At 43.5% G+C, this 26862-nt stretch overlaps 2 protein-coding genes across 5 annotated transcripts; one reads left to right on the forward strand and one right to left on the reverse strand.

The window, feature by feature from the left end:
- Positions 1–698: 698 nt before the first annotated feature.
- On the forward strand, positions 699–8424 carry LOC135396914 (BRO1 domain-containing protein BROX-like). Its single transcript, XM_064628146.1, has 11 exons — positions 699–870; positions 1447–1650; positions 2228–2323; positions 3156–3228; positions 3412–3517; positions 3844–3933; positions 4466–4551; positions 4618–4699; positions 4773–4923; positions 6539–6704; positions 7595–8424. Exons 1-11 carry the CDS (start codon positions 770–772, stop codon positions 7697–7699), a joined length of 1260 nt encoding a protein of 419 aa, XP_064484216.1. The 5' UTR covers positions 699–769; the 3' UTR covers positions 7700–8424.
- On the reverse strand, positions 2140–26787 carry LOC135396912 (uncharacterized). 4 transcript variants are annotated; one of them, XM_064628144.1, is made up of 32 exons: positions 26648–26787; positions 26423–26518; positions 25401–26129; positions 24589–24695; positions 24440–24517; positions 24165–24339; positions 23552–23645; positions 23247–23456; positions 22647–22799; positions 22476–22588; positions 22256–22410; positions 22051–22172; positions 21811–21978; positions 21537–21721; positions 19802–19936; positions 19632–19736; positions 19467–19577; positions 18326–18575; positions 17020–17239; positions 16212–16433; positions 14661–14880; positions 14357–14560; positions 13884–14128; positions 12908–13087; positions 12735–12831; positions 12250–12282; positions 12040–12161; positions 11895–11979; positions 11670–11808; positions 11421–11608; positions 10772–10923; positions 3214–3298 (listed from the first exon to the last, which is right to left on the reverse strand). In XM_064628144.1, coding segments are annotated over exons 1-32 (5178 nt in total). In that variant the 5' UTR covers positions 26732–26787; the 3' UTR covers positions 3214–3297. The 4 variants fall into 4 exon arrangements, with proteins under 4 accessions (XP_064484215.1, XP_064484214.1, XP_064484213.1 ...); XM_064628145.1 differs by lacking the exon at positions 10772–10923 and having other exon boundaries at positions 2140–3298; XM_064628143.1 differs by lacking the exon at positions 3214–3298 and having other exon boundaries at positions 9728–10923; positions 11895–11976.
- Between the last annotated feature and the right edge of the window lie 75 nt (positions 26788–26862).

Consider the following 26862-nt stretch of genomic DNA (forward strand, 5'->3'; position numbering starts at 1 on the left):
TCTCGCCGTTCATAATATCATACGTGACATAGGGATGAGGAAGCGGTGGACAATAAGTGCGGAGGAATTGGTGTATTTATCTGTGCTAAACTACGTTGAAGTGTCAAAGGTGTTGAAGTATGCTGGAGTGAGCAAAGGGACGAAGGTAAAATGCAGACGACAACCACAAAGCAGTCTGATCTGAACACGCGCTGATCCATGAGCTATCTGTGCCAATAAATGACCAATAAAATGACTGCAAGTTTTGAAAAACATTATGAAAGGGACCCTTGTCGTTGGCGAAAAATACAAAAACGATTCGCAGCAGAAGTACTACGAGGAGCACATATTTTACAGAGTTTGAGCGTACTATTAAAATGTCTATGAGGAAACATGTACCTCAGAAGAGAAAATGAGTGCAAGTGTTATGTAAAGAAAGCAAGTTGAAGGCTATCTCGCAATATTCAAAACGAAACCTAAATATAAGACAGAAAGTATTAGAAGAATACTCCTGTAATAACACCAGAGGACGCTACGAAAATTTCTAGGAAATAAAAATAAAATAAAAAATCAGTTGAATTTTTGTTCATTGCATTCTTCTTCGTTTAATTGTTAATGGTATTGGCATGACCTGATCAAGCTTTACAAAAGAATAGACTTCACTTGTATTACATAGCTTACATACCCTTTCTTGCAACGTCTGAAGCAGACGAAAGATGTCGCATATGTCGCTTAGTTTCACTTCCATTTTTTTTTTCGCGTGAAACTTTGCTCATCGCGAAAACCAGTAATGGCATTCTGGTTTCATCGAAATCCTTTAAAGGCTACTGCACTTGTCAATTTCGATCTAAAGATGGTAGCGATGGACAGTCAAGCGATGAAACTGTGCAGGTCTGTAACAATCTCGTAATGACACAGCTTCCTGGGAACGTAGGTGTACATCAAACAGCGGTGTATGCCTACAAAATTGTGCAGCGTACCTCGATCAGCGTGAAACAAACTGTAATTTGCCGAACGCTGTTCAACACGAGCCATTACTTTCATATGGCTGATTACTTTCATGTTGCATGATCTTGCATAGATATGTCCGATCTTCATTCTCCTATTGTTTACCCGCAAATGGAACTGCCGATAACAATCCTAGCGAACTATCAGTCTATAGATCTGCCTTACAGCAACCACCAGATGTTGAACCGTTCGCCCCTCACAACTGCGAGACGTCGGCATGAATTACACTGGTGTTTGTAAGCACAAAACAACACAGCACTTCGTTGAAAATTGTCTGGTATAATTTAGAGGTCGGATAAGCCAGAAATCAGTTTCCCAAAGGAGGAATGCTTTAAAAAATTGCCCCTATTGTCGACTGATTATGCATAAAAAACAATAAAATCGAAAATGTTTCCCTACACATCTGTCCGAAGGAAAAAAAGGTAAAGCACTGCCCTGACATGTGAGCTTTTTCTGCAGTGACCTGCGGCAGGCTAGGAATCACCTTCTCGAGCTCCTCACGGATGCTGCCCATGAACCAAGCACAATAGAAGCGGCACTTACGAGATACCTGTCACTTCTATCCGGACTGCTGATCGCTCCTGACGAGAAGGGTGGAGAAAGCAAACTGCGACACAGTACTAGATTCCGCTGGACACAGAGCATGCTGGGAAACTCTCCCCTGTAAGTCTTTGTTCAGTGATCGCTGCGGGTAGCAGTGACGTAACTACTAGTCTCCGAGTTTCCTCGAGTTACGGGCACTACCAGCTTGCAAATGCCGCCTCCAATTGTATTGTATTCAACAAGCACGTGTTAGATCAAAGTGGACTCTCGGTACTGAACTAAATCCCACATAATGGGCAAGCATTTACTTTTGAAGAAAATGGAGTCATGCAAACAGCGGCGCAGCCAGATAAATATTTCGGGAGGAGTTCTATGGGGACGTACTTCACATGGGAGAGGATGATTTCCCTTTGTTTCCCTCTCCCAAATGCAATACCAAAGGTACCATTTCAGGGTGGGATAAATGCCCCCCCCCCCCCCCCCCCCCCCACTTCTCAATACGCAAACTTCACAGATGGCGACCGCGCGTAGACCATGTGTCTATAAAGGGGTGCACACCCCCTTTGTAGGTATAGTTAATGAGGTAATGAAGGAGCCCACATGTTTCTGAACATGCATGATTTTTTAATGGGTCTTGCTTAATGATGAAGTATGCACAGATAAAGACAGCTTGATGGAAATACTACCTATCTTACAGAGTACAGTCTGATGCAGTGTTTGAGCTCATCTCAGTTTGCCAGAATGTTGGAATCTGGTTCATGAAACGTGCTGCACATGTGGCATCCAAGGAAGAGTAAGTTTCACCATGTTTTACTCATAGTGTTTCTTAAAGTTGAAAACATCTAATTAATCTGTTAATTAATGAATTTTAGCTAACTAGTCATCCAATAGTTGCATACGCTGTCCTACAGGATGTTCGCCTGGCCGTATAACCCACCTGCTAAAACAGCATCTGTTTTGCTCTGCTAGTTTTTTTCTATAAAAATTCTGCAATGAATAAAAAAACTGTACAAACATTATAAAGCTATTTGCTAGCTTTGCTTCTTGTGAAAGTCCATGGGGCTCCCCCCTTGACCATGGATGAAATTTTCTTTTCAGTTGTTTTCTTTAAATAACCGGGAAAATATTAATCTTTCCTTAGCTTTAATATTCTCTCACTATAATATCTTTTGCAAAGCACATAGTACGGGATTATGGATCGAAGAAAAGCTGCACTGTTTAATCTACACTGAACTGAATACTTTCTGTGTAGCTCATTTGCAGCTAGTGAAGTGCTTTTTGACATGTGCAACTATATTACCCTTATTTTTACATGTGAGCATACAAGTTATTTTTCTTTTCACATAGTGCTGTACGAGCTGATACACTGTGCAGTACCGTGCTGGACAAAAGTTTACGGAACACGCCCCTGCGTGTTTCTTCCTCGGAGACACAAAGCAGCAAATGGTAACGTACAGACTTGCAAACAGGCGACTGGGTTACTCCGTACAGTCCCATTTGCTGCTAGCACGACACTTTGAGGAAAGAATGTGCCGGAGCGTGTTCCGTAAACTTTTGTCCAGCACTGTATAATGTACCAATCATTGTTAATGAGCTGTGCCATACTGTGCCAACATTCCTTGCAGCATCAACATGGATGAGGCAAAGGAAGTGCACACGTGCTTGCGTAAAGCCGCCGGGTACTTCCAGTCTATGAAGGTAAGTTGTGGTACAGCACGGGAAACATCCTTTGTTGATCGAGGGAAATCATGGCTGACGGAGATTCCTTCTGCAAAAAAAAGAAAAGACAAGGTCACGTACACATGCTAATCCTTTGCGAGACACGTTCTCACATACATTTAAGCGTTGTGCTCTCAAAATATGAAATTTCCTCTTTTTAAGGACAAGTACGTGGGACAGTTACGCGAGCAGCCTGTACCGGGCTCCGACATGGATTTGCACGTGACGTCTGCTTACATTAGCCAGTGCACAGCTGAAGCGCAGGAAGGTATGTCGGACACGTGTGCCGTATGAGCTAGAACAGTGCATGGGCTCGGGCGCCCAAAAGGCTTAAAGTCGGGTAAATCCCGTACATAGACGGGCCTAGATTGGGCTCCAACCTGAGGGACGGCACTGTTGCTTACCCACAGTCAACTTTCCCGTGGCAAGGAGACGTAGAAACTCCTCGGGCTTGAGCCTGGCCGGGCCTATGAATGCAGCCTGTGCAGTGCTTTAGTGTGAGCCTGTCTTTGCGTGCCCACAACAGTATACAGTAGTGTTAAGACGAGTGCGTTTAAAGACATGTCTCATTCTTCTTTCTGTTCTTTTTGTCAGTCACAATTGGCAGGGCGATCGAGATGAAGCATGCCCCGGGCCTGATATCAGCCCTAGCTCACGAGACTTCCAAGATGTACACCTCTGCTGGTGAGGAGCATGTCAGTTTGTCTTTGAAATGGACGACTATGCTGATTAAAACTTGACAAATTTGGCAGTTCAACCGTAGCAACAGAAGCTGCGAAGAACTGCACTTCATTTGACAAAGTTACCGTTGTTGTGTGTTGCATAAACATTAAAGTGCCGAAATCTCGTTACAGACGAAATCTCTTGTCTTCAAAATCTTACGCAATTTGTGTCATTGCAATGGCAATATTGGCCCTCGAAGGTCGATTTCCATCTCCTCACCACAGCTGCTGGCAGCCTTGCAACGTGGGGAGGAGAGCGGAGACATCATGCTGTCGCTAGGAAACAGATATACCAGAGCTTCCGGTGATGTCACCTACGCTTGGAGAATCACAAATTATCAAGTTCTGCGGATTATTTCGAACATTTGCTGAGGCATTTATATTTTGCGTACCGAGGCTTCGAGCACAACTGATCTATGCAAAACAAAATAAATATAATTTTTTTTCAGTTCGTAGTGCCACTTAGAGTAGCTCATGTAATCTATTTTCTTTAGCCGACTCTCTGGCTGGACTCGACGCTTCAAAATTTGGTCGATGGCGCAAGTTCCTCGTCCTAAAGGCAGTCTTCTACTTATCCTACGTAAGCCAATTATGGAGACGTCGCAAATGAGATGCACAACGTCAAACATTTATTCTCCCGATTCAGGCTTACTGCTACGCCGGGGAGAACCTGCTAGCCCAAGAAAAATGTGGTGATGCTATCAGGGCTCTTCAGGAAAGTCATAAGTGTGAGTCCTTGTGAGGCTTTAGGAGATTGTGTCAGTGTGTGAACTCATTGGTATGCAATAATGACCTCGATAGGCTACGGAGATGCCCAGCAAATCATCAAGCAGTATTCCACGATGAAAGGACTGGGCACCATTGCCAAGATGGACCAACACCTGTTCTTTCGTAAACTGGCTCCGCTCGTGAAACGTACACTGGAGAAGTGCGAGCGAGAGAACGGATTCATGTGAGTGTGGATGCGTAATTAATTAGTTAATTAACTAGTAATTCGTATAAATGTGTCCCCGGCATTTTTCGGCTGCTCCCTATCGTGTCCCCACATTTTGAGTGCACGTGTAATAGGATGCTGAAAAATTGCACAGTCCTGAGTCACTTGTGAAGTGTTCAAGGAGCAAGGAAGTTAAATTTAGCATTGTGTAAGACCCTGCATGGCATCTCGTAGTGTAGGGTAATGTCTAAATTACAAGTTACTTTTCTACGAAAATGACTTGTATGTATAGCTATGTAGTTACCGCTTTTGAAGTAAGTTTGAAGTAACTAAGGATGTGCGAATATTAGAGTTCTCGAGTTCGAATCGAGTACCAATCACTCGAAGTATACGATTCGCGAATCGAATATCTGATATTCAGTTATTCCGAATACTCGACTATTCCACGCATATGAAAGACACCACTCCGAAAGTGGGCTTCACCTGATGCTCCCCTGCATGAGGTGAAGCCTGCTTTACAAAATCGCTGGGGCTACAGGAATAACACAGCACAGGCAGACCGTTGTTGTTTAACAGATAACATTAGCCCAAGTCCATTATGTGTACAGTATACTTTGCCTGAAAAGGGGGCAGCATCCCTTCCACATGCTGGTCCTTCCCTTCCGGTGCCTTCCAGCAGTGCCGGCTGAGAATTTTGATTTGATTTGATTTGATTTGATTTGATTTGATGTCTGGCTCAGCCATGCAGCATCCCCGAGCAAGACATACACACTAAAGCATGTTCATGGCAGAGCTGAGGCAGGATGCCACTTTGTTTGCTTCACAAGTGACGTCTGGATGATCAGAAACTATTACAGCCTCATCTGTGTAACATGCCACTGCATGGCACCAAATTTTGAAATCAAGATAATTGCCCTAGTAAGTGTAGACTCAGCTGAAAAGCCAGAAACACTATCACGTGAAATTAAAGGGTAGGGGCTTCCCACAAAAGATTTTGATGTCTCGCTTGTGACAGTTAATGGCAGAAAGATTACACTAAAGCCACGGGCTACACACTGCAAACTTTTTGCGCAAATGGCACGTATTGTAAAATAAGCATGAATATTCGATTCAGTACTCGAGATTTTTTGTTTCCATTCCCCCCAATTCGGTTCTACTTCAAATATTCGGATTCTCACACTCCTAGTAGTAACGGCAAAATCTAACTACCACAACTAGATATGGACTTGGACATTGCAATATTTTCCACATGGTAGTTTCCTAAGGTTGTTTTGTCATTCTATAGAACATATAGTGAGAAAGCATGCCTATTTAAAAAATAACAATAATGCTCGTTATGTGCTCGTTATTCAAGATTGGGGCTCAGATGTGGTACAAAGTCCACACGCATATTATGCAGTATGTATCATCGTTATTCTTGTCAACATACTAAAATGAATAATCCCCCCCTTCCTTTCAGTTAGGGCTGCTGCCTTGCAGAAAACGATGTTCAGTTGCGATGGCATCATGTTTCCCACTTACGTGCATCTCATAAACAAACAAATATATAAAATTAATATTGGATAATTCCACGAATCTGGTGTTGCAGCAATGTAATAACAGCCTGGTGTCCCCTTCTGTACCCTTTCGCTAGTTTCCACCAAAAGGTACCAAAAGATGCACCGCAGTTGGAACTGAGGGCGACGTACGGATTGGTGAGTCCGGAAGACTTTCAGCTACCACCGCATGATCCGCAATGGACACCTATTGTGTATGCTGCATTCTTTGTGCAATCGCAGGTGCAAGACCCAGCAAATTCGGTATGTACCTATAAACCTGTGGAATATGAGTATGTTTCGATTTGATATGTTTCAGATACTTAGAACGTTTTTGGTTTTCCAACATTTGTATCCAGGCATAGCTTTTCATAGTTTCCTCTCCTTCGTTTATTAGGCAGTCATTTTAGCTTGGCATTGAGCCGGGTTTTTGACGGAACATTAGAGCTTCCCTTCTTCAGAGGACGTAAAGGCAAAACTGAAAGACATACCTTTATTTTAGGTTCAATCAATACTGTGAAGCACTTAATGTTTGCAAACCACATAACTTTTGGAAGTCTTAAGCACACGTGGAGATCTTGAGCAAGCGCTGACTTGACGAAAGCTCTGCTGGAATCGTCACAGCCGCGAAAGCCCTCAGTCACCACATACGTAATACATATTTTTAATGGAAAGGGACGCACACACCTCTTCATGGGAATGTACAAGATGTACCTCTGAAGGAAAATTTCTTGCTTGTCATCATTCTTTGTCTGTTAAGCTTTGGAAAGCGCATTTTTTGTAAATGTTATTACAAAAACAACATTACGCGTTTCGACGAGGTGTACTATCTCTACGCTTCGCAGCCAAGTCGAAGCTCCTCTCGTACGGCGTTGATTGGACAAAGAAATGCGGTACACTTGACGTTTTTCGCCGATTCGGAGGAAAGAAAGAGGAACCTCCGAATTGGCACCTTTCTTCGTGTTTTAATTACAAACGGCGCAACGGGTGAACCCCATCCATTTTGCGTTACTGTCATGGTGACGAGATCTTTCATACTGCTAACAGAAAGTTTTACACTTTAGTGCCCCTTAAGAGATTGTGAAGTTCGGTGCAACATTTCTCCTTCGGAAAGACGTCAATGCACAGAAACGAGCACTTCTGTACTATTTCAGAAAGCGGCCACCAAGGCGGAGGGCGACCTGCCTCCAGTACACGAAAAGAATGTGCCGCCATCATCGTCTGACCCCAAGACATCGAGTGGATGTACCCTGCAGTAGAGGTGTCAAGAAGGAGAGGAGAGGGTTGTCAGAGTTGTACAGATTTTCTATCCATATTGTACAGCAGGGACACACTATGGTAGCCAATGATAGACAAGCTTCGATTCTTTGGTTTATCGAGGAGCCTGGCAACGAATCTTTGTTTGCTGTGCTGGTACAAAGCAAGCTCGCATTGTCTATAGCGTGTTTACTCTTGGCCGCACGGAGCTAGGTGCATTACGAATTACATCTGCACGTGATTCAAGCTGAAGTGCTACTATTTTTATATCTGTAACGTGGCAAATCTTGCTGCACTTGCGCATATGTACACATGTAGATTACTAATTTATTTGCACCTTTTACGATATATAAATACCTTTTGCATTTTGGGTAGAAAAGCAGAGTTTCAGATTTCTCTATGCATAATAATAATATATGATCTTGAAAGAGCCCATTCGTTATCGCTTCGTGCTTCGGGAAATGTACCAAAGCTGTACTGAGCATTGTGAAGAGCTTTCGCAAGTATTTGAGCTCCAAAGGATATGTTATTTCTAACATTCCCCCATCTGTGCATTTTTATGTCCTCTATGCAGTATTTACTGACATCGGTGCAGAACCTCATGCAAATTTCTATAACATGGATGAACATATAAGTACTCCCTTGCAATGGAAGTGTCTTCTTTCATAAAAAGAAAAGTGGAAATAAATAGCCTTTTCTTCTACAGAGAAATTTGTCACTCTTATAATGATTGTGCTCGTTTCAGAAGATACCTTTTGATTCCACTTTCTACCAACATGCAAGCATTGTGCAACATACTAGCAGGACAAAACATTAACGTAGAGTCAACATTCACAGCCTCTCAGGCATGGCATGTAATGGTTGTTTCTGGTGCAAAGTAGTAATGTTGCAAAGTACTGTATAAGTAGTAATTTTTGCGAGGAACTATTCGCGAGCATTCTTATTTTCCCAAATTTAAAGTTCCGCAAAATATTCGAACCAATGACAGAAAAATACGCAAACGAAATAAGTAATCAGGTTAACCCATAACGCTGAGGCAACTTATGTATGCGGTTTCTTACGCTATTCCATGCACTGTGTTTCCTTACAAAGTGCATCGCAATGACCCGGCAATGATTGTGCAATGACCCAGATGCCAGCCGAGTAAGGACCCCCTAATCACAGCCCTTTCAGTCAGAAGGGCTCAAAAGGAAGACAAATGCAACGGGTTATTGCCCAGTTGTGATACCTTTCGTTAACTTTTTCCAAGAAGTCCGATGTGGAGGCCCCTAAGACACCTGATGGAGGGTCGGTGCACTGCGGTAGCGCGAATTTAAGCTTCCGCGAATAATTGCCAGATTCTGGCTCCTCACAAATTCGCGAATTATTGAGCCCACGAACTACAGTATACAGTTATACATATATACACTTATACAGTATATAAATCCTGGACAATTCGTATTTTCGGTTCATTCAGATAAATTTCACATTTTTGCTTGGCCCGCTATGTTTTCAGTGCATTGGAAAACCCGCTAATTCAAACAGCACCTTCGGTTAGCACCAAGGTATGTGTACCTTGCAAAAGCTGCCAGCGTCCGCTGAACAAAACGTTCAATCGTGGCACGTTCGGAGCGGGGAGCTTTGCTGTGGTCCTACGACATGGCATCGTGAAGCAAATACAAATCCCTCTCATTGAAGGAAAAGCTTGATCTCGTCCAGCAAGTGGAAGCAGGCGCGAAGAAAACAGTGGCAGCAATCACACAGAACATCTCGAAGAGAACACATACGACGGTCATAAAAGCCAAAGAAACGATTCTGGAAAGGGCGAGTAGATTCGCACAGAATCGGAAGAGGCTGAGAGAAGTGGCATATTCGCAACTTCAAGATGCACTGCTCTCGTGGCTAAAACGCGCACGGAGCTCCGATCTTCCAATCCTGTGCGCAAAGAAAGATGAACTCTCAGTACATTTTGAGCTAAGAAGACTTAAAGGGGCAATAAGCAGGTATACGAGGTGCACTTTTTTTTTAATGCATCGTGATACGTTGCCGATGGTTAACACTTAAAAAAAAATTGTTCTCGTAAAACAGTAAATAATGGCTCAAAACCAACCGAATATCTACTGCATGTCCCTTTGACGTCGCGCATCACCAGCCGTTTAGAATGCGAGACGCTTGTACGCTAATTTTGTTGTAATCTCGAGAAGTGAGGTCAAATCTAAACATATTACCACTTGTCAACTCCAAGATAGCCAGTTCAAACCGTACCAGAAAGCCTCAATATTCTATTTCATGTGCGCGTTATGTTTCCAGTGCTGTATTGCTCCGCGAGGTCACCGCGATGTCCCCAAAACCGGTTCCCTTGCGAGCTACTGCTTGTCTCAGTGGGGTCCGTCATTGGCTAGGAGAGCGAAATCTCCCCCACCTCCAGCGCCTAGAATTCGGCGTCGCTATATGTTGGAATATGGTGACGTGACCCGGTTCCAAGGATAAGGAGAGGCTCATGCGGATTATGCTCTTTGAATGGCATTGTTTTGTTTTAAAGAAGCTCGCTAGAAGCAAAATAATTTCGTATTTGGATATCGTGAGCTACGTTCTTTCATTGAGCATAATGACTGGAGAATGTTCATCTACCTGTTTGTGCCCCTTTAAGTGCTCGGGCGGCTCAATACGAAGGCTCGAATACGAATACGAAGGCTCGAAGAGCGGCACAGTTTGGCATTTCAGACGGAGCAGCGGAGGTAGACCAGACCACACCGCTGTCAACAGCTGGCAACTGACACGACTCGAGCCCCTGCTGCCTGGTGAAGTATATAATGCCGATGAGATGTGAATGAAATGACAAATGTCTAGAAAATAACTTTGTATATATGGTATAACTACCGCTATATTAAAACCCCATTTTGTCATTTCACACGTACTTAGATGAGATCCTGATAATTCAAACAAACATCCTTGGTCCCCAGGAGCTTGCATTAATGAGCATCTACTGTAATTGCTTGATGGAGTGGTTCTCAACTGGGGCTCCTCAAACCTTGTCCTGAGGTTCTGCGAACATGATACTGTACATCTCTCGTGAGTTAAACCTGAGTGCGTACCAAGACCTGCATTGGTATCTCACTGTGCCAGACAGCTCATCGTTGGCATAGGGACTGGCAAACAGATAGTCCAACGTCGCGGTTGACGCTTGTGGTAGAGAGTAGAGCCGGCAGCTATCGTCATCACCAGTTGGATCAATTGGAAATCCAGCCTTAAAATAAATGATCAAATAATATAATAATAAAATAAAAATCAATAATTCGCTACTTCTACGCCACCTAGCTTGCCTTACCCACTCCTACGCAGTTGTGTCTACCATTGTGTAGTGGAAGGTTCCTTTGAATAATGCAAGCTGAGAACCACTGGCTTGATGAATTAATTGAGCTATAAACTGATGAATCAAATAAGTTTTGAGAAGATCCAGGCGTCATTTTTGTGCTGGTTTATACTAATGTGGACTCCACTATCCTCCAGCATACAAATAATGCAATATTTGCCATGTAACAATGCCAAAATGTTGTAAAATGTGAGGTTACAAAAAAGAAACAAATATATGCTAAAACCAGAAACAAACCATAGGTTTTGTGAGAAATACGTGTACTGCTAACAGAGCATTTCATGTGCAAAAAAAAAAAATGTCCAAATTATTATTTTTTTCCTTTTCTGTATCGACCCAGCTGTAAAGTCATCTATTGATATTTTCCTTACCTCCAATGGAAGCTGCGGCGCCCACACTTCTAACAATTTCATTCTTTGCGACTCCAATCCTGTGACAACTTTCATGACCTGGGCATCCTTGTTTTCAGCTGCTTTCAGCACAAGAAGGCATGTGCACATTCGCGCATGAAGCATACTCAGTGGTAGGTGTAGCCTGTTCTCGCCAAGCATTTGTCCTTCTGTAAACAGTGTATTATAAGCAATCCCATGTCGATTACACAGGCTAACTATGCCTATTACCGAGGCTAGCAAGATCGTCCTGTCTTGCTTTCAGAAGGACCAATGTTTTTTCGGCTTCATTCAGAACGTTAAGTCCTTCGTACGCATAGTGTCGACAAAGTGCGTCCTTGTCGTCGTCTGCCACTTCACTGATGGATATCTGAAGAGATTGTAATTTGAAGTTATGTAAACTAGCCTGCACGAAAACACACGAGTGTGAATCACTTCGACACTGTACGTGCTTACCCGCACATATTCTTTTACTAAAGCGACTATGACTAGGGGTTCCGCGTAGAAGTTTGCGTCTTCTTGTTCAAACAAACCGTTGCTGCTGGAACACAAAACGTGTTTATGAACTGATGCTGCACAGATCCCAGTAACACGCCCTTACTTTGGACGAGACAGGCGCATCACTTCGACGTCTGTCGGGTTTTCAGATTTTAGCTGGTCCGTCAAAAACATCACCAGGTCTGAACGTCCTTTACATGTAGAGAGGAGCCACTTGAAGAGCTCCTACAGTTTGTGTAAGTGTCATCAAAGACCTGTCATTAGTCTCGACCATTTATTATTATAAGAAAACTGTGCAAAGCCCGATACGTACCTTAATTGCTATGTTAGGCTGGACCGGTATTAACTGAAAAAAAAAATGCAGAAAAAAGAACCATGTAAGGACCTACATCAAAATGCGCAATACCTATAAATAGTCTCTACAAAAATTGAAAAATATTTGTCTCAAAATGCAGCCTGCATAAAGACAGTGTTTTACTGTTCAAGTTGAGGTTTAAAAAAAAATTCCACATCAAAAAATAATTTAATTTAGCAACAAAAGGGGGTAGAAAAGCACGAAGAAAAGAAATGCACAAAAGATATACAAAAAATACAGAGAAAACCTGATTTTTTTTTTTTTTTTTTTTTTCAATAATCGTCACAGGATGCCTTTGATTATTTGAATTTTACGAGCCATTTAGAAGCCCTGGCATGTAACCAGGGAATCAGTTTGTTTGGCCTACAGTGAGCTGTGGCCCCTACCAACTGCAAATAGTTTCCTGGAGACAGCATGAAGTTCTTGGGAAGAACAATGCTTACATGTCCGTCCTCTGTAGCAATACCAAACATGTCTGCTACATGTTTCCGTGCCTCCTCATTTTCATCTTGTAAGAGTGACAGAATGCTGCTGAACAGACTGAAAGGAACTCTTATGCATTAACACCAGGACATGCATATACTGCAAAGGACAACTTTTTAGACTGTGGATTCACCTGTAGATTATTTTAGTTGGCAGTGGGTTATATTCCGCAATGCATCCGAGCAAGGGGTGTCCTACTGTTTTGAGAGAACGTGCCGCATTCAGTCGGAAAACTTCATCAACCTTCCACTGACAGAAGCAGCTTACAATCGACGACCACTGGTGGAGCTCATCAAGAACTTCCGCCGATTCCCTGGAGGACAAGTGGAAGTATGACTATTATGTGACGACTGGTGTGTGATATGTACTAGAACACTGCACGGGCCGGGCCTAGGTCGGGCTCGAGCCTGTGTTACCCCAATGTTAGTTATCCACGGTCAACTTTTACAGCCTGCTACACTGGGCCGGGCCGTGGAGCCTATAAATTTCTCGGGCTCGGGCCGGGCCAGGCCTGGGCCGGTAAACCTAGAAATTCTTCGGGCCTGGGCCGGGCCAGGTATGGAGCCGTCAGGCCGGGCTCAGGCGGGTATATCAAAGGAAGGCCGGGCTCGGGCCGGGCCCAAGACGGCCGGTGCTGTGCTCTAATCACGACCTACCAGATTATAACGACCATGTCATAATCGGCAACCCCTATGAGGAGCCCATCCGCACAATCCGCTAGGGCGGCTACTCATCGGCCTGATACGTTTACATCATGATTGGACAATGAAAATTTGAATTTTGAACGTGCAGAAGTGGACGTACGACTACCGTAGCAGACGACAGCAAAAAACTCCTATGAAAACGCGTGGTATGATGATGATAATCAACTTTAGGAAAAAGCATCTCCTGTGGGACATCCACCGCTTGTGCAAAAATACTAAGGTACGCTGAAGTACAAAGTATTGCAGAAATTGAGTAAGCAATAGCCAGGCCGATGAGTAGCGCCACCGCTAGCTTCTAAATGCGGCGCTGGGAAGGGGTGCCTATGACATGGTCGCTATAATATAGTAGGTCGTGGCTCTAATATGTACTAGAAGTGATATTTGTTCAGTGGGTTCCAAGCATACATTTTGTAAGGCATGCTGATCATATGCTTTATGCAGACAGCCCAAAGCAGCAGAGACAACGCCTGCACTGTAGTTCCTCCTGGTACTTCCTTAGTTGCATGATCCTTGCTCAGTTTGCAGCAATCACTCAAGAGGGTCTCTTCAACAACACCTTCCATTTCAAATAATGTCTCTAGCACCCCTAGTGCTCGGATTTTTAAGGTACGATATGTCTCTCTCTTGCTGCAATAGTGAACCAACGTGACCTGGAAATGAGGCACATATTTTAGTAGCAAATATCCAAAGGGCATTACACTAAAAATGTATGACAAGGGATGATGTTTCTAGTACCATCAGTAGCTTTGCTGATACCAAGTCATCTACATTGTTTCCATCCTGTAGTACTATCAACATTTGTTTTATATTTTATTGCATATATTGAATACTATTTTGCAGTGCTCAGATTATCTGACTGCTTTACAGCTCTAACTTACCGCCACCTGCTGCAACATATGTGTAGAAAAGCATAACCAAGATTTCCCAATTTCCTCCGTCAAGTTCTCCAAAATGCCTTCCATGACATCTTGATCATGTTCAGCAGCAGCTAGAATGCGGAGAAAGTTTGTCTGCAACCAGCCTCCATTGCTTTTCAGGAGCCACTTGGTATGGGCTACCTTCCACATCGACCTTCCAGGCAGCTACGTTAACAGATACAGATATATAATTAATAAATATAAATGTAATTATGTAAATAACAAAGTATGAAAAATGTTATATCCCGAGACATATTCTTTTTACCTCAAAAGCTTTTAAGTGTTGTTTGGTCTGGTTTGGTTGGTGTGTTTTGTCTTCCAGAAAGTTTTCATACAGAAGGTGCCTCCACTGGGACTCTCGTTGGGGCAAAATGCGTTCGAGGAACTCCAGGAACTCTACGCAGACCAAGTAGTAACCCTTTGACAGCATCCAGGCAAAACGCGATGTCAGGAGGCCCTCGTAAATGCTGCCAAGATCTGTGGCCCTGTTAACAGGAAGTAAAAGTACTTTGACTCTACTAGAGACTGCCCCACAAAGTCTCATGTTTCTCCGATCACGCATTTTCCATCTAGAATCCTTTCTAGTTATTAAACTAGAAAGGATTAACCAATCAACTGTGTAATTAATTAATTAGACACAAGCATAATCATAGCCTCGCAATGAACAGCAGTGCACTCAATATAAAATCACATAGAACTGTTGACAAAAAAAGAAAAAATAATTGCTAGAGTTTCGAGCAGTTCTTTGTCCCCCACTGCAATCAACACCACACTGGAACAAAACTTTGATGTCACTAAGAAAAATTCCCAGAAAACAATGAGGTATAAGTTTCTTACACAGATTAAATTTTTTCTGGTGTTGTCTTAATGTCAATATTGATAGGACATAATTAGCACACACTAACATACTGAAGCTGAGTAAACCAGTAGTGCACAGAGAAAATCTTTTCCATGAACCATGAACCGGTCCGTGAATGCATTTTCTTCATTGTATGTTCACATGCTGGACATGCTCATTGAGTGTGAGGTTGTCCAAAACAGTATCAAAAGTTATGTTATCAAGGCTTCTAAAATTACTCTGATACAAGTACATAATGTGTGACTTATCATTACGGCAGAGAGACCTGTCAGGTTAATCTAGGGGGGGGGTCTGGATGCCCTGACCCTCCCTCTCAATTTCTGTCGTCACGTAGTGCTTTAACTGAACTCGGGTATATATAGATAGGTACATAGCATGCTGTCCCAGGCCAGGTCCCCCCCGTCCAGAAAAATCTTGAATCTGTCTCTGCCTGCCTGTCAGTGGCTCACATGAATGCACAGGGTCTGACTTCTTAGAGTTAGATGTGATTCCTGGATTTGGGGGAAGAAATTAGGTGTTACATTTAAACCTGGATTTCGGGTTGAATCGGTCGCTATTGATACAATCGAGAGTTATCAGGTTTCTCATTTTACTTTCCATCCAGAAAGCGGCCCGCAGTTAAAATTGCATTTAGTGGTCAAACATACGTTTCTCGCAAATTATAGTCACAAACTCTATAACCCGTAACATCAGAACTTGCTTCACATAGTTTATTGTTGCACTCGAACATTTTCATGAGACGTGCATTCGGATTTCTACTAAACAGCGTACGTGATATGTGATACAATGTAATATATGGTTGAAAATTGGAGAGAAATGGGGTTTAACTCGAACTGGTCTGACACCAATTTGGGGGGAATAATCAGAAGGAAGTGGGTTTAACCCAGGAAAGTCAGACCCTACAAATGCAGCACATGAACAGAGCTATTCGTGAACAGCAAAGACTGGTTCCCTTACAAGTGTGGATTGTCCCGTAGCAGGAGATTTGCAAGATGTAGACCAGCCTGCATGCGGTTCGTTGAGCAGTGGTCTTCTCCTGTTAGAGCGTCCAAGAGGCGCCTCAGTTGAGAACAGCTTGGCGTACAAAGCAACCGATAGCACTTTGCTGCTAGCAGACGCTGTGCCCAGCTATCGCAGGTGAGATGATTGTCGAGACACTTCAAGAAGGGATTCAGATAACTGGAATAAATGAAGCTTGACATAAAGATTTCGGTCTGCTACAAGTTATGCTTTGAGCCTTGTGTTTTAGGGTTCAGGTTTAGTTGCTTTCCTCTTCACAAATGGCGGCATAAATCTGTTCTAGTTTCATCAATTTCGGAACATTCCAATTCGCAATTTCTTTAATTGTACGAAATATTCCGTACAATTAAAGAAATTGCGATCCCCGGGAATTTTGGTATCGAGGTTCGACTACTTATTTATTTTCCACCCGATGTTGGCAAATTTTACCCTACACCCTAAAGACAGAGCTTCACAGCATAGCACATTCCTAGCTAAACATCATCTCGAATGACCACATTCTCTCCCTTGATTTGATGAAAACAGGGGTGTACGCCATTTTCGTGGCGATTATGAACTCCGTAATGCCACAAATATGGCGTACACCCCGCATTTTCAGCAAATCAGCGGAAAGAACGATGCCACTCGGGATGAAGGTGTGCCTATAGGAGTGTTCTATGCGGTGAAGTTCATTTTTAAGAGTGTATTTACCCCAAAACACAAGGTCTACTAACACTGCACTGAAACATGTGCTGTATGTACTGACTCTTGTTCTTTCGACGTGAAGGCAGTGGGAGTGAGCCGAGAAAGAAAATCCAGCACAAACATGGTGTCCTTTCGGCCACATAACTTGTCCTCCGTAAGGCAAGACAGGAATTGGACACAAAGGTCCGGGTAACGGGAGAACAGTTCAGCAGCCGTCATGGTGTTGTGGCCGACGATTTCTTTGGTTTTTTTCTGCCCCAACAACCTCGGCATCACAGCACCTGCATTTAAGATGCTGTTGTAAAATTTGTCAAGCACTGCTTGTCAGTATTACTGTGTATTCACACAAGGGACATTCCCCATAATACTCTACCACCACTCAACATTATGTATTTTTGTGCGCTGCCAACCGTGTGGGATATCCTTGCGGAGCGTCCACAAGATATTCCGTAGCAGACGACAGGAATAAACGTTGTCGTCTGCTAAGTGCACAGTACACTACTCCCACTATCACAGTGCAAATGCTCAATATAACACGTAGTGAAACCTTCCCCCAATTAGCATTTTTTTGCTGTTTCTTCGACTAAAACATACTATGGGGAAATCACTTATGTGAATACGAAGTTATATAACCACGCTTTATAGTTTACAGTCTGTTGACTTCAGTTGTTATTGCACAGGTGCTTGAATCAGTATACATCTTTATGAAATGTGAGTATAGAACACTGTTTTATGCTGGAACAGTTGTGTTCTATATATGAGTTGTTGTTGTTGTTATATGAGTATATTTAGGGCCCTGTGCTTTCGGGTTCTGTGTTTTTAAAATCAGGTGTTATTTCTGGGTCTGTAAAGCAGGGTAAAATCGGGCAATATTGGGTGGAAAAGCAGATTCTCAGGTGGAAAAAAAAAAAAAAAACAGCAGTGCTTCTTGCATTTTTCATGAACATGAGATGCTAAACATGGTGTCCTGTAATGATATTCCTGGCAGCTGAGTTTGCACTTTGCAAAGTTAGTTTAGGGGTTTTGGGGGTTTACCCTTAAGTGACAATGATGTAAATCTGGGAGTGTGTGTATGTGGGGGGGGGGGGGGTACCCTAAAACACAGGGCCATAAGTATATTGAGCTGCCTGCTGCATATGAAAATCATTCTCTGGCACCAGTGTGAGAGTACACGTACTCAATGCTAGTAAATGAATTTAGCAAATGAATTTAGCAGTCAAAAGCTGGAATGCGCGACTGCCGCGAGCAAGCGTGCACTGTGCAGCATTGCACAGTGTGACAAACCAACAGAACTGGGTCATGCTGTGGTTGTCATTATAATGGGGGTCATTATGATCAAGCCTGAACATAACAGAGGCAGCTTTTACCATAAAGTTGATGTGCTGCGTTGACTATCACCCATCGTGGTGCACTGAGCATGTCGACAGTCAGCCGAAGAATGCGACCAAGATGAGGGAGCATCGCGGAAGAGAGTGATGCTGCTCCGACTAGACTGCACAGGATGTGCAATGCTTCAGCCTGAATTAGGTCCACCTCTTGGTCAAGGCCTGTCATTTCTGACAGAGGAGATCTAGCAGCCTTCTCTAGTTCATCGACCGCATACGCTAGAAGTGAGTGCTGTTGAAAAGTGAGAGATCAATCTAGTTGGTGAAACAGATAGTGATGAACAAAACAAGGATAGAGCAAAGCATGGCATTAGGAACTGTATTGTCATCATATAAGGCAAATTCATTTTCTAAAGTACGAAAAATTCTTAAAGGAAGAGTGAAAGCGACCCAATGATTTTTTTAAAAAGCCTGAAGTTTACGGGAAATATTTTTTTCTAAATTTGGAGGGTAAATACTGTAAACATATTTTTATTCGCGATGTATTAATTTTCGTGAATCGCACACTCAGTCATTCGCGAAGCAATTTGCGAGTATTTAATTCCACGATTCCACAGCTGTTTCCTTCCGCACGATAAACGTCAAGCTATGTTCGCGAGTACAATTTTTCAAGTTTACTATTTTTTATGGGTCGCACAATTTAATACATTGTGAATAAAAATACGTTTACAGTAACCATGTGCACTAAATTCATGCGAATTTGGGTGAAAAAACCTTCAGTATGCTAAATTTGGGGAGAAATTGGGCTCAGTTGCTCAAACTAACTGTAGTGGTTTGGTACAAACGGCGATGTAGCTACATTTGCTGCCAAACAAGTAAGTTAGTGCATTCCTACAGACACCCCAGTGAGGGCAATCTGCCGGGTAAAAATCGGGTTTCACCCTAAAGAGGCAACCTTTAATTCGGGGTGTAAATTCGGAGAAGAATAGGGCAGAACCCTAAAACTTCAGGCTCTAAGAATAAGGCAGGTAACATAACGAAGTGGACGGGACAGAACCTGTCCAGTTTGTCCTGTTCACTTTGTTGTGTTACTTGTTTTTGTTTAAGTACCACTGTGCTTGGAGCCACAAAGCTTGTAAACGACCGGTCTTCCGATGACCACAGTCCAGCGGGATTTTCTTACTTGAGAGTTATCTGGCTTGCTCTCCACTAGGGCACGTTTCAACAGCGGCAACCCAGCTGACCGTCGTGTGACAGATGCAGACTTCGTCTTTCTTACAACTTGCAATAGCAGCTGCAAATGCAATAATTAGAAGAGAAAGAAACATCCGTGGAAAAATCTGCGCACCCTTCTCAGGTTCTCGAACGGCAGTCCTGCAATTTCCGCGTCCTCGGAGAGCGCAATTAGACGACAGAAAGCGCGGTACGATTCGTAACAGCTTTCGATGGCACCCTGTAACAAACCCGATAGCTACGTGCAACGCCCAAGCAGCCGTTTTCGAAGACGCTGAACCTTACCCTGTGACGGCACTCGAACAAGACGTCCACAAACTTTGCGTCAATTTGTTTTATCGTTTCGGAGGACAGCGAGATGCTTACTCCGTTATCTTCAGACCATGCCCGTGTCACTTCCTCAAGCAGTTTGCATGAATTCTACGGAAGCAAAATAACTGAGTGTTACAGTAAGTACCGTATTTACTCACTTATAGGACAGGGGCAGATGCAGACCCTCGGTTTGGGGTGGGGTGGGGTGGGGGCAGTTTCTTTGTCGGAGCGCATAGTGGGGGAGGGGAGAGAGAGGGAAATTCCATGTAGAAACTGACGCGTGTGTGTGTTTTTTTTTTGGGTGGGGGGCGATTGCCCAACTGGTCCCCCTGGATCCGCCCCTTGTATAGGACGCACATTTTAATGTGTGGGGAACAAAAAAGTTGCCGCATTTCAGCACTCAAGTTAGGGGTGTGTTCAATACGCCAGTGCATGCAATATGTGAGTAAATATGGTAAAAGTGGTGTGCAAATCTGTACGTTCAACGTGGAATTCGGACCCCTGTGACATGCGTACAGATAAATAGGGCATGCACCACAGCAATTTGACCTAGGCACTGCTTTCGTGCCCAAGGCAGACCAGTGCAGTGGGTATATATTTTTTTAGCAAGGCTACAAGGTAACCAGAGGTGGGGAAGTTACCTTTATTTTGTAGTGCACTACTGTTACTCACTACTTTTTCAAAAGGTAATGCGATACGTTATTCGTTAGTGTGGGGGTAGTAGGTAACCCGTTACTATAACGCTTTTACTTCTGGTAAGTAATGGCATTACTTTTGCATTACTTCACCAGGAATCCCTATAATATGTACCACATTTTGGTTGACTCACATAAGGGCATTCCGCAAACCAATACAAGCAATGTTAGGCACAAACAACGGTCACATGAACACAACCTTACAGGTAGGATTTATTACAACACAGAAGTAGATGGTGTTTAAAATATTAATTTGTGACCTTCGCCTGTTTGGCTGAGAGGACGTCCTTTGCAGTGACGTGACCTTTTATCTCACACAGCACAAATCCAAACAGCCAATCCTTTGGTACTTTGTCACTTGTTCAAGGGGTAAAGGCTATTTTTCTGTCGCTTTCACCCCATTCGTCCAAAAAATACCAGAGGGAGAGAAAAATAAAAGTGGTTAATAAAGGTGACATCTCAACAAGCGTAGGTCAATAATCCTTCTTTTGCGTTCTTTGTTGACGCAGACGTGACCTTGTCATTGTTAAAGACGAATAGAAAAATTCGGGGATTTTCACGGATTCTGCTGGCACGGTCCTCAGCTCAATCTTTCAAGTTTAGACAGTGAAGCAATGTTCCCAAATACGCAGTAACGCATAATGCTGTTACGCATTAGTTAGTAAAAATGTAATAACGTTACGTTACGCACTACTTTGTAATGTGTTATTCCCCACTTCTGAAGGTAACTCATGTTTCTGACTGTAACATAACTTTGTAAATTTCGCCTCGGACATGACTATCTGCTATAAACACTTATCTTCAAAGTGCGACTTCTCCGCTCTTGCAGGGGGTGTCTTTCATGATGAGACCAGCACATCCCTGGTGAAAAATGTCTGCAATCCCAAGTGGCTTACGAAAGGATTTCCACTTGAAACCACTTTGACATTTTTCACCTGGGATATAAACCAGAAAACACAATAGCAGCATGTTTTCTCTGTAACAGTGGTTACAGGTTTCCTGAAAGCAGATACCTTGATGCAGAGCCAACTACAGGAGCTCATCTTTTCTAGCAGAATTTGCTGTTCGTAATCACTTAGCTGGCGGTGCACGCTTTCCCACGCGTTTACAAGCTCCAGAAAGGCACGGTTTGTGTCCTCGAAAGACGGTGCTGCCATTATTTCAGATGTGGGGACATTGTTAGTTGAGTCATTTATACCTGCATAAAAAAAAAATAAAAAAAAATTACTTTGCTGCTCGCAATTTTATGCGATGCATTGCAGTTCCAAAATGCTGAACGGCACTTACTACTACTTGGCATGCTGTCCTCAAGTCTCATGACCTTTAGAGCATGGTTAATGAGATGCCTGGCAAGTTCCACAGCATTTAGTACATGGGTGTCAAGATGGCCGGCAGCTTGTAGAGCCTTGAGTATGGTCACATCAGAGAAACATGTGGCCAATGCGAGGACAGCCCCTGTAAGCAGACGACAATGCTTAACGCAAACTGTCGCCCTGAAAGCATGCAATGGTAGAGGAGCTTCATTACCATGAGCTGGAGAATTCTGAGCAGCTTCAACAAAATTATTCTGGACACTTTCACTCTCTTTGTAGATGGTGTCAAAAAGTGTGATCATACCACCTTCCAGTTTCTTACTGTCATCTTTCACGCTGTAATGACGGAGGACAACCATGAGGAAGTATGCGAGAAATTGCTTCGTTTATCGTTGTCCGCTGTCGTATAAAACTCTTACTGAATGAGGTACAGATGCATCAGTGTTGCCCCAACAGCAGTATCATGTGGCTTAGGACTTGACATGTACTCTTTAGCGAGGTCTAACAGCTTGGTGGCGTAGCTTGCGTGCGTTACAATGCACGTTGAAAGAATTTTAAATGTAACTTGTCGTACCTTCGAAGCAAGATATATTAAGTTGCATTCGCGACTGCTGACAAGGAAAGTGCAATGGGACTCACGTCGTCTGCCCCGTGAAAAATGCACTGCATTATGGATTGACGCGTTTCTCCTGAAGTGGGGTCGAGCCTGGTGCGAGTTTCCCACAGATAGTTCAACATGATTCCCAGGTCATCTACAAGAGGGATGTTACGGTTTTTACAATAGTGCAATCTGATACAAGTTGTATTTACCTTTTCGTTGGATCATCTTCCTCTTTCCCTTCGGATCATTTGAGAAAGTACCAAACACTATTTCAAGTATCGTGATACACGTGATCATTCGCTGATACCCAGCTCCAGGATACAGGCTTTGAATGCACAAGCTCACGAGCCACTCAATAAAACCTACAAATATCACCCCCTTATCAGTCTGCTGTACCTTTAAATAGAGCCTTAAGTTTTGGGGAAATATTTTTTTCTAAATTCAGGAGGTAAAAATCGGGTAAATAAACATGCACGCTAAATGCATGCGAATTTGGGTGAGAAATTGGGCTCAGTTACTCAAGCTAACTGTACTGGTTTGGTGGTTTGATGCAACTGCATTTGCTGCCATGTCATGTCAGTCCATGCTGCCAGTCCATGAGCATTCCTACAGATGTCTCAGTGAGGGCAATTTGCCGATTAAAAATCTGTTCACCCTAAGGCGGCAACCTTCATTTCAGTGTGCAAATTCGGAGAAGAATCGGGTGAAAGCCTAGAACTTCAGGCTCTACATTTAAAGTTTGCAAGAGGCAACGTGTTGGCACACTAAGTGACAGGAGAGTAGGAGACAAATGGCACAGCGATGCTTACCTACAATTTTCGCAAAAGTTTCATTGGTCTCGATGTTTCCTGTGCCCTGACCTCTGGTGCGTGAAAATTCTGTCAACGCACGGTCACGAAGGCGGATTATAAAATTTTCCATGTGGATTGTTACTTCTGTGCGGAACCACGCATCGTCAACATTAAGGTTATCTGGAAGGAACTTCGTGATGCTCTCGAATTCTTCAGCAGTAGGCAGCTCTGTGGCGACAACAATGAAACACAAAAATGTTTGTGAGCACGGTGATGAAGTTGTACAAGATCAGGCTCTGCAACAGTTAAGAAGAGAGACGTACGTGATTTTGCGTGACATGAACAGAGGAGGCCAAAGACTTCAGCGCGAACTTCGGTCGATTTGTGATGAAGACAGTTCTGAACCAGATTCTTTCCCTGAAGAGCATTACACATTACATGATTCACATGCTGGCATGTTGCAGCATTCAACTTTACAATACTCTCTATATATAGAGCCTGAAGTTTTCAGGAAATATTTTTTTCTAAATTCGGGAGGTAAAAATCGGGGGAATAAAAATGTGGTCTAAATTCATGTGAATTCGGGTCGAAAAACTTCCAATACGTTAAATTTGGGGAGAAATCGGGCTCTATTACTCTAACAAACTGCACTGGTTTGGTACAAACGGTGATGTAATTTGTGTTTCCTGCTATACAAGCTAGTGTGCATTGCTACAGACGTTTCAGTGAGGGCAATTTGCTGGGTAAAAATCGGGTTTCCCCCTAAAGAGGCAACCTTTAATTCGGGGTGCAAATTCAGGGAAGAATCGGGTTAAACCCTAAAACTTCAGGCTCTATCTATATGTGACTTCAACACGATATGAGAGCTTACTAAACAAGGGGGAAAATATACAGCAGGAAAAGAAATAAACATGAAAAAGATTTTTTAAAATGCACCTGCGACGTGGACAGAGGTATCCCTGCCTGTTTGGCAATCCGAGACAAGGTCACCAAAGGTGTCAGTTTCAGTTTCTTGTCTTCCTTCAGCGTCGCACAGAGGTCCGCAAAACTGTTTGACACATTTTGCAAAGTCCACGGGAGGATGTGGGTTGTCAGATTATGACGCTGCACTCTAGAGCGGCCAAAATAGGTATAAGGTCGGTTAAGACAACCAAGCGGCAGTGCAAGCAGAAAGACACCACAAAGTCTGCAGTAGGATTTTAGCGTCGTACCTGTTGTCACTTGACATGGCATCGGCAATCACGTCTTTCCAGTGCTTCGTCCACGCGTCTTTCTCTACTTCTTTATTTCTGTAGCACGGAACAAAAATATATTAAAGATTCGGTTCAATAATGCGCAACCACCAGCATTCTGTACGTACCGTTTTGCAATTGATGATCTGTAGACGTCACTGGCAACTGATGTCAGGTGAGTTGATGAAAGACAACCGATCACTTCTTTCGGTAGCTTTGGATCGAGTGCTATGCACTAGGAAAGGGAGATACATTGTGTCAAATAAGTAGACGAGAAAAGGAGACCAATTTCTTCATTCTCATTCCACAGGACATATGCGGAAAACAAGAGGCAAAGAATGGAATACATATGCGGCATTTCTGTGGCATTGTGGAGGAAAAGTCAGCTGCATCATATATTTACTGCTATCCAGACTGTATTGTTAGTTGGCACTAGACCACTGCATGAGCCGCATTCTTAGGCCCATGCCCAGCCTTCCTCTGGACCCCCGAGTCCGGCCTGATGTCTCCATAACGGTCTGAACCCGAGAAAGGAAGCTTCCTGGCTTGGGACCAGCCCGGGCCCAATATAGTTCTATGCTAACTGGCCCAGCCCACCAACTGCACAGTAGTGAGCTATAAAAGTTGACCAGCACAGGCTGGGGCCCGGTCCAGGGACACCATTGTATGGGCCCGTGTCCACAATGTCAAAACCAAACCCCGCCTGTCAAAAGAAGGCTTTATCCCAACCAACCCGCGAGCAGGGCTCAGGCTTTGGGGTAAGCCCAGGTAGTGCCCTAGTTGGTACACTTTGTTTGTTATAGGAATTGTTTTGGATAAGCCAACAAAACACACTGCAGTATTGAACCTACAAAAGTAGTCCATGCAATAGAAGCTTGGTCACCTTGTACTGACAATACAGCGATGAAAACTGTCAAGAAGTTCATGAAAAAAAACCTACCTTATCGAAGTCAACATGCTGCAGAAGGCACGCCAGGCTCTGAAACTTTGGCTTCGCTGTCCAAGGCATACGCATTGTCTTCTTTAGCAAAAATCCATGTAGGTCTGCAGAAATTGCTGCTGAAAAGGCTTGCCTTTCCAACACGTGCAACCTCAACAGGAAGCCGTAAATTTTCTTCACCAAGTCCGACACTCCGTTCACTGGGGATTCCCAGTTGGCTGTCACAACCATCATAATCTCGTCCACCTCCTTCGTCTCTGGCACAAACTTGCACTCGTTTGAGATTCGGAGACCTTCTTTGAAGAGACGTTCTACCGCGTCCAGCCATGTCAGGAGTCCCATAGTTGCTTGGAAACGGGGAATGCTCAAGTCTGAGCACAGCTTCACAACCACATCTAACAGTTCCAGTATGAGAGATTTGCCTTCAGTGTTTGGGCTGATAAGGAAACTAAGGTTGGCTCCTTTAACGAGTGCATTGGTGGTGAGGTTGAGATGGTGAATGGATGGGCGTGATACTGATAATGGTTCCCTTCGTGTAATGTTCAGTACGTCGTTGATGTCGAGGTGGTTTTGTAGAGGAGTACAGAGGAATGTTTGAAAAATTGCGGCACTGATGTGTGGTGCGAAAGTTCCTGATAAGATGCGCACAACGAAAATGATTACGTGAGTATTGCTGATGGCAGATTGTCGGGTCTTGTTGAAGCTGACGACGTCTCCTGCGATGTCACTCTGTGTGTAAAGGGGAAGAAAAATATGAAAACGCTGTTTTCTCTTAACATAAGGTCGCTTCAGCACGATGCAAGCAATATTCCTATGCGACAATTTACTCGTATGTGGCAGGGATTTTTCGTATCTGGGAGGGGTGACATATGTATCAGTCCGCTTTTCCGACCTTTTTGGCAGCTATTTTGGAGATGTTGAAGTCCATTGGGGGGGGGGGGGGGGGGGGGGTGCTGGAAAAATCCCTGCGTAAAGGTACAAGTGTCTTTTGATGTTCAATGAGACAGGTAGAATGTGAGTACCTCGCACTTGACAATGTCCCACATCAATTGTACTAGCCGTCGACCTACATCAGGTTCGTCGACATTTCGGCCTTCGTTGAGAACATTTAGCAGCTCCTGAAAACAGAGTTCATTTAAGAGGAAAGCAAACATGACAGATGCTTTCTTTTTCTGAAAGAGTGTGGGGGTAGTGTTTTTTAGGCACAGGCGCTCTCCGTTACGATATTTTTTTGTAAGATCTGCTACCTGAATATTTTCGAGTATTTCCTGTTGTTTGCAGAAACCCTTGCATTTGGCAAGGAGACTTCGGACATCTAGGTTCGTTTCCATTTCTAAACATTCTCACGATGTAAACAAAACACACGTGTATGGCGTGTGTGGAAGAGTTGTACAAGCAGACCTTTCTGGAATTAACCACTGCGGTGGCGCTAGTGTTGAACTCAATTCTTTTCTTGTTTCTT

Source organism: Ornithodoros turicata, chromosome 6 (assembly GCF_037126465.1).
Source record: "Ornithodoros turicata isolate Travis chromosome 6, ASM3712646v1, whole genome shotgun sequence".
NCBI classification, from domain to species: domain Eukaryota; kingdom Metazoa; phylum Arthropoda; class Arachnida; order Ixodida; family Argasidae; genus Ornithodoros; species Ornithodoros turicata.

Bases quoted from the DNA above. Each gene is read 5' to 3' on its own strand.
- LOC135396912 (XM_064628142.1), bottom strand. From the start codon at position 26,731: ATGGAAACGAACCTAGATGTCCGAAGTCTCCTTGCCAAATGCAAGGGT. The intron at 24,518-24,588 runs GTACGTACAGAA...TCCGTGCTACAG, and splicing joins AGATCATCAATTGCAAAACG to AAATAAAGAAGTAGAGAAAG. The intron at 14,129-14,356 runs GTAAGTTAGAGC...CCTCATTTCCAG, and splicing joins ATATGTTGCAGCAGGTGGCG to GTCACGTTGGTTCACTATTG.
- LOC135396914 (XM_064628146.1), top strand. From the start codon at position 770: ATGGCATTCTGGTTTCATCGAAATCCTTTAAAGGCTACTGCACTTGTC. The intron at 1,651-2,227 runs GTAAGTCTTTGT...CCTATCTTACAG, and splicing joins ATGCTGGGAAACTCTCCCCT to AGTACAGTCTGATGCAGTGT. The intron at 3,934-4,465 runs GTGAGGAGCATG...TATTTTCTTTAG, and splicing joins CAAGATGTACACCTCTGCTG to CCGACTCTCTGGCTGGACTC.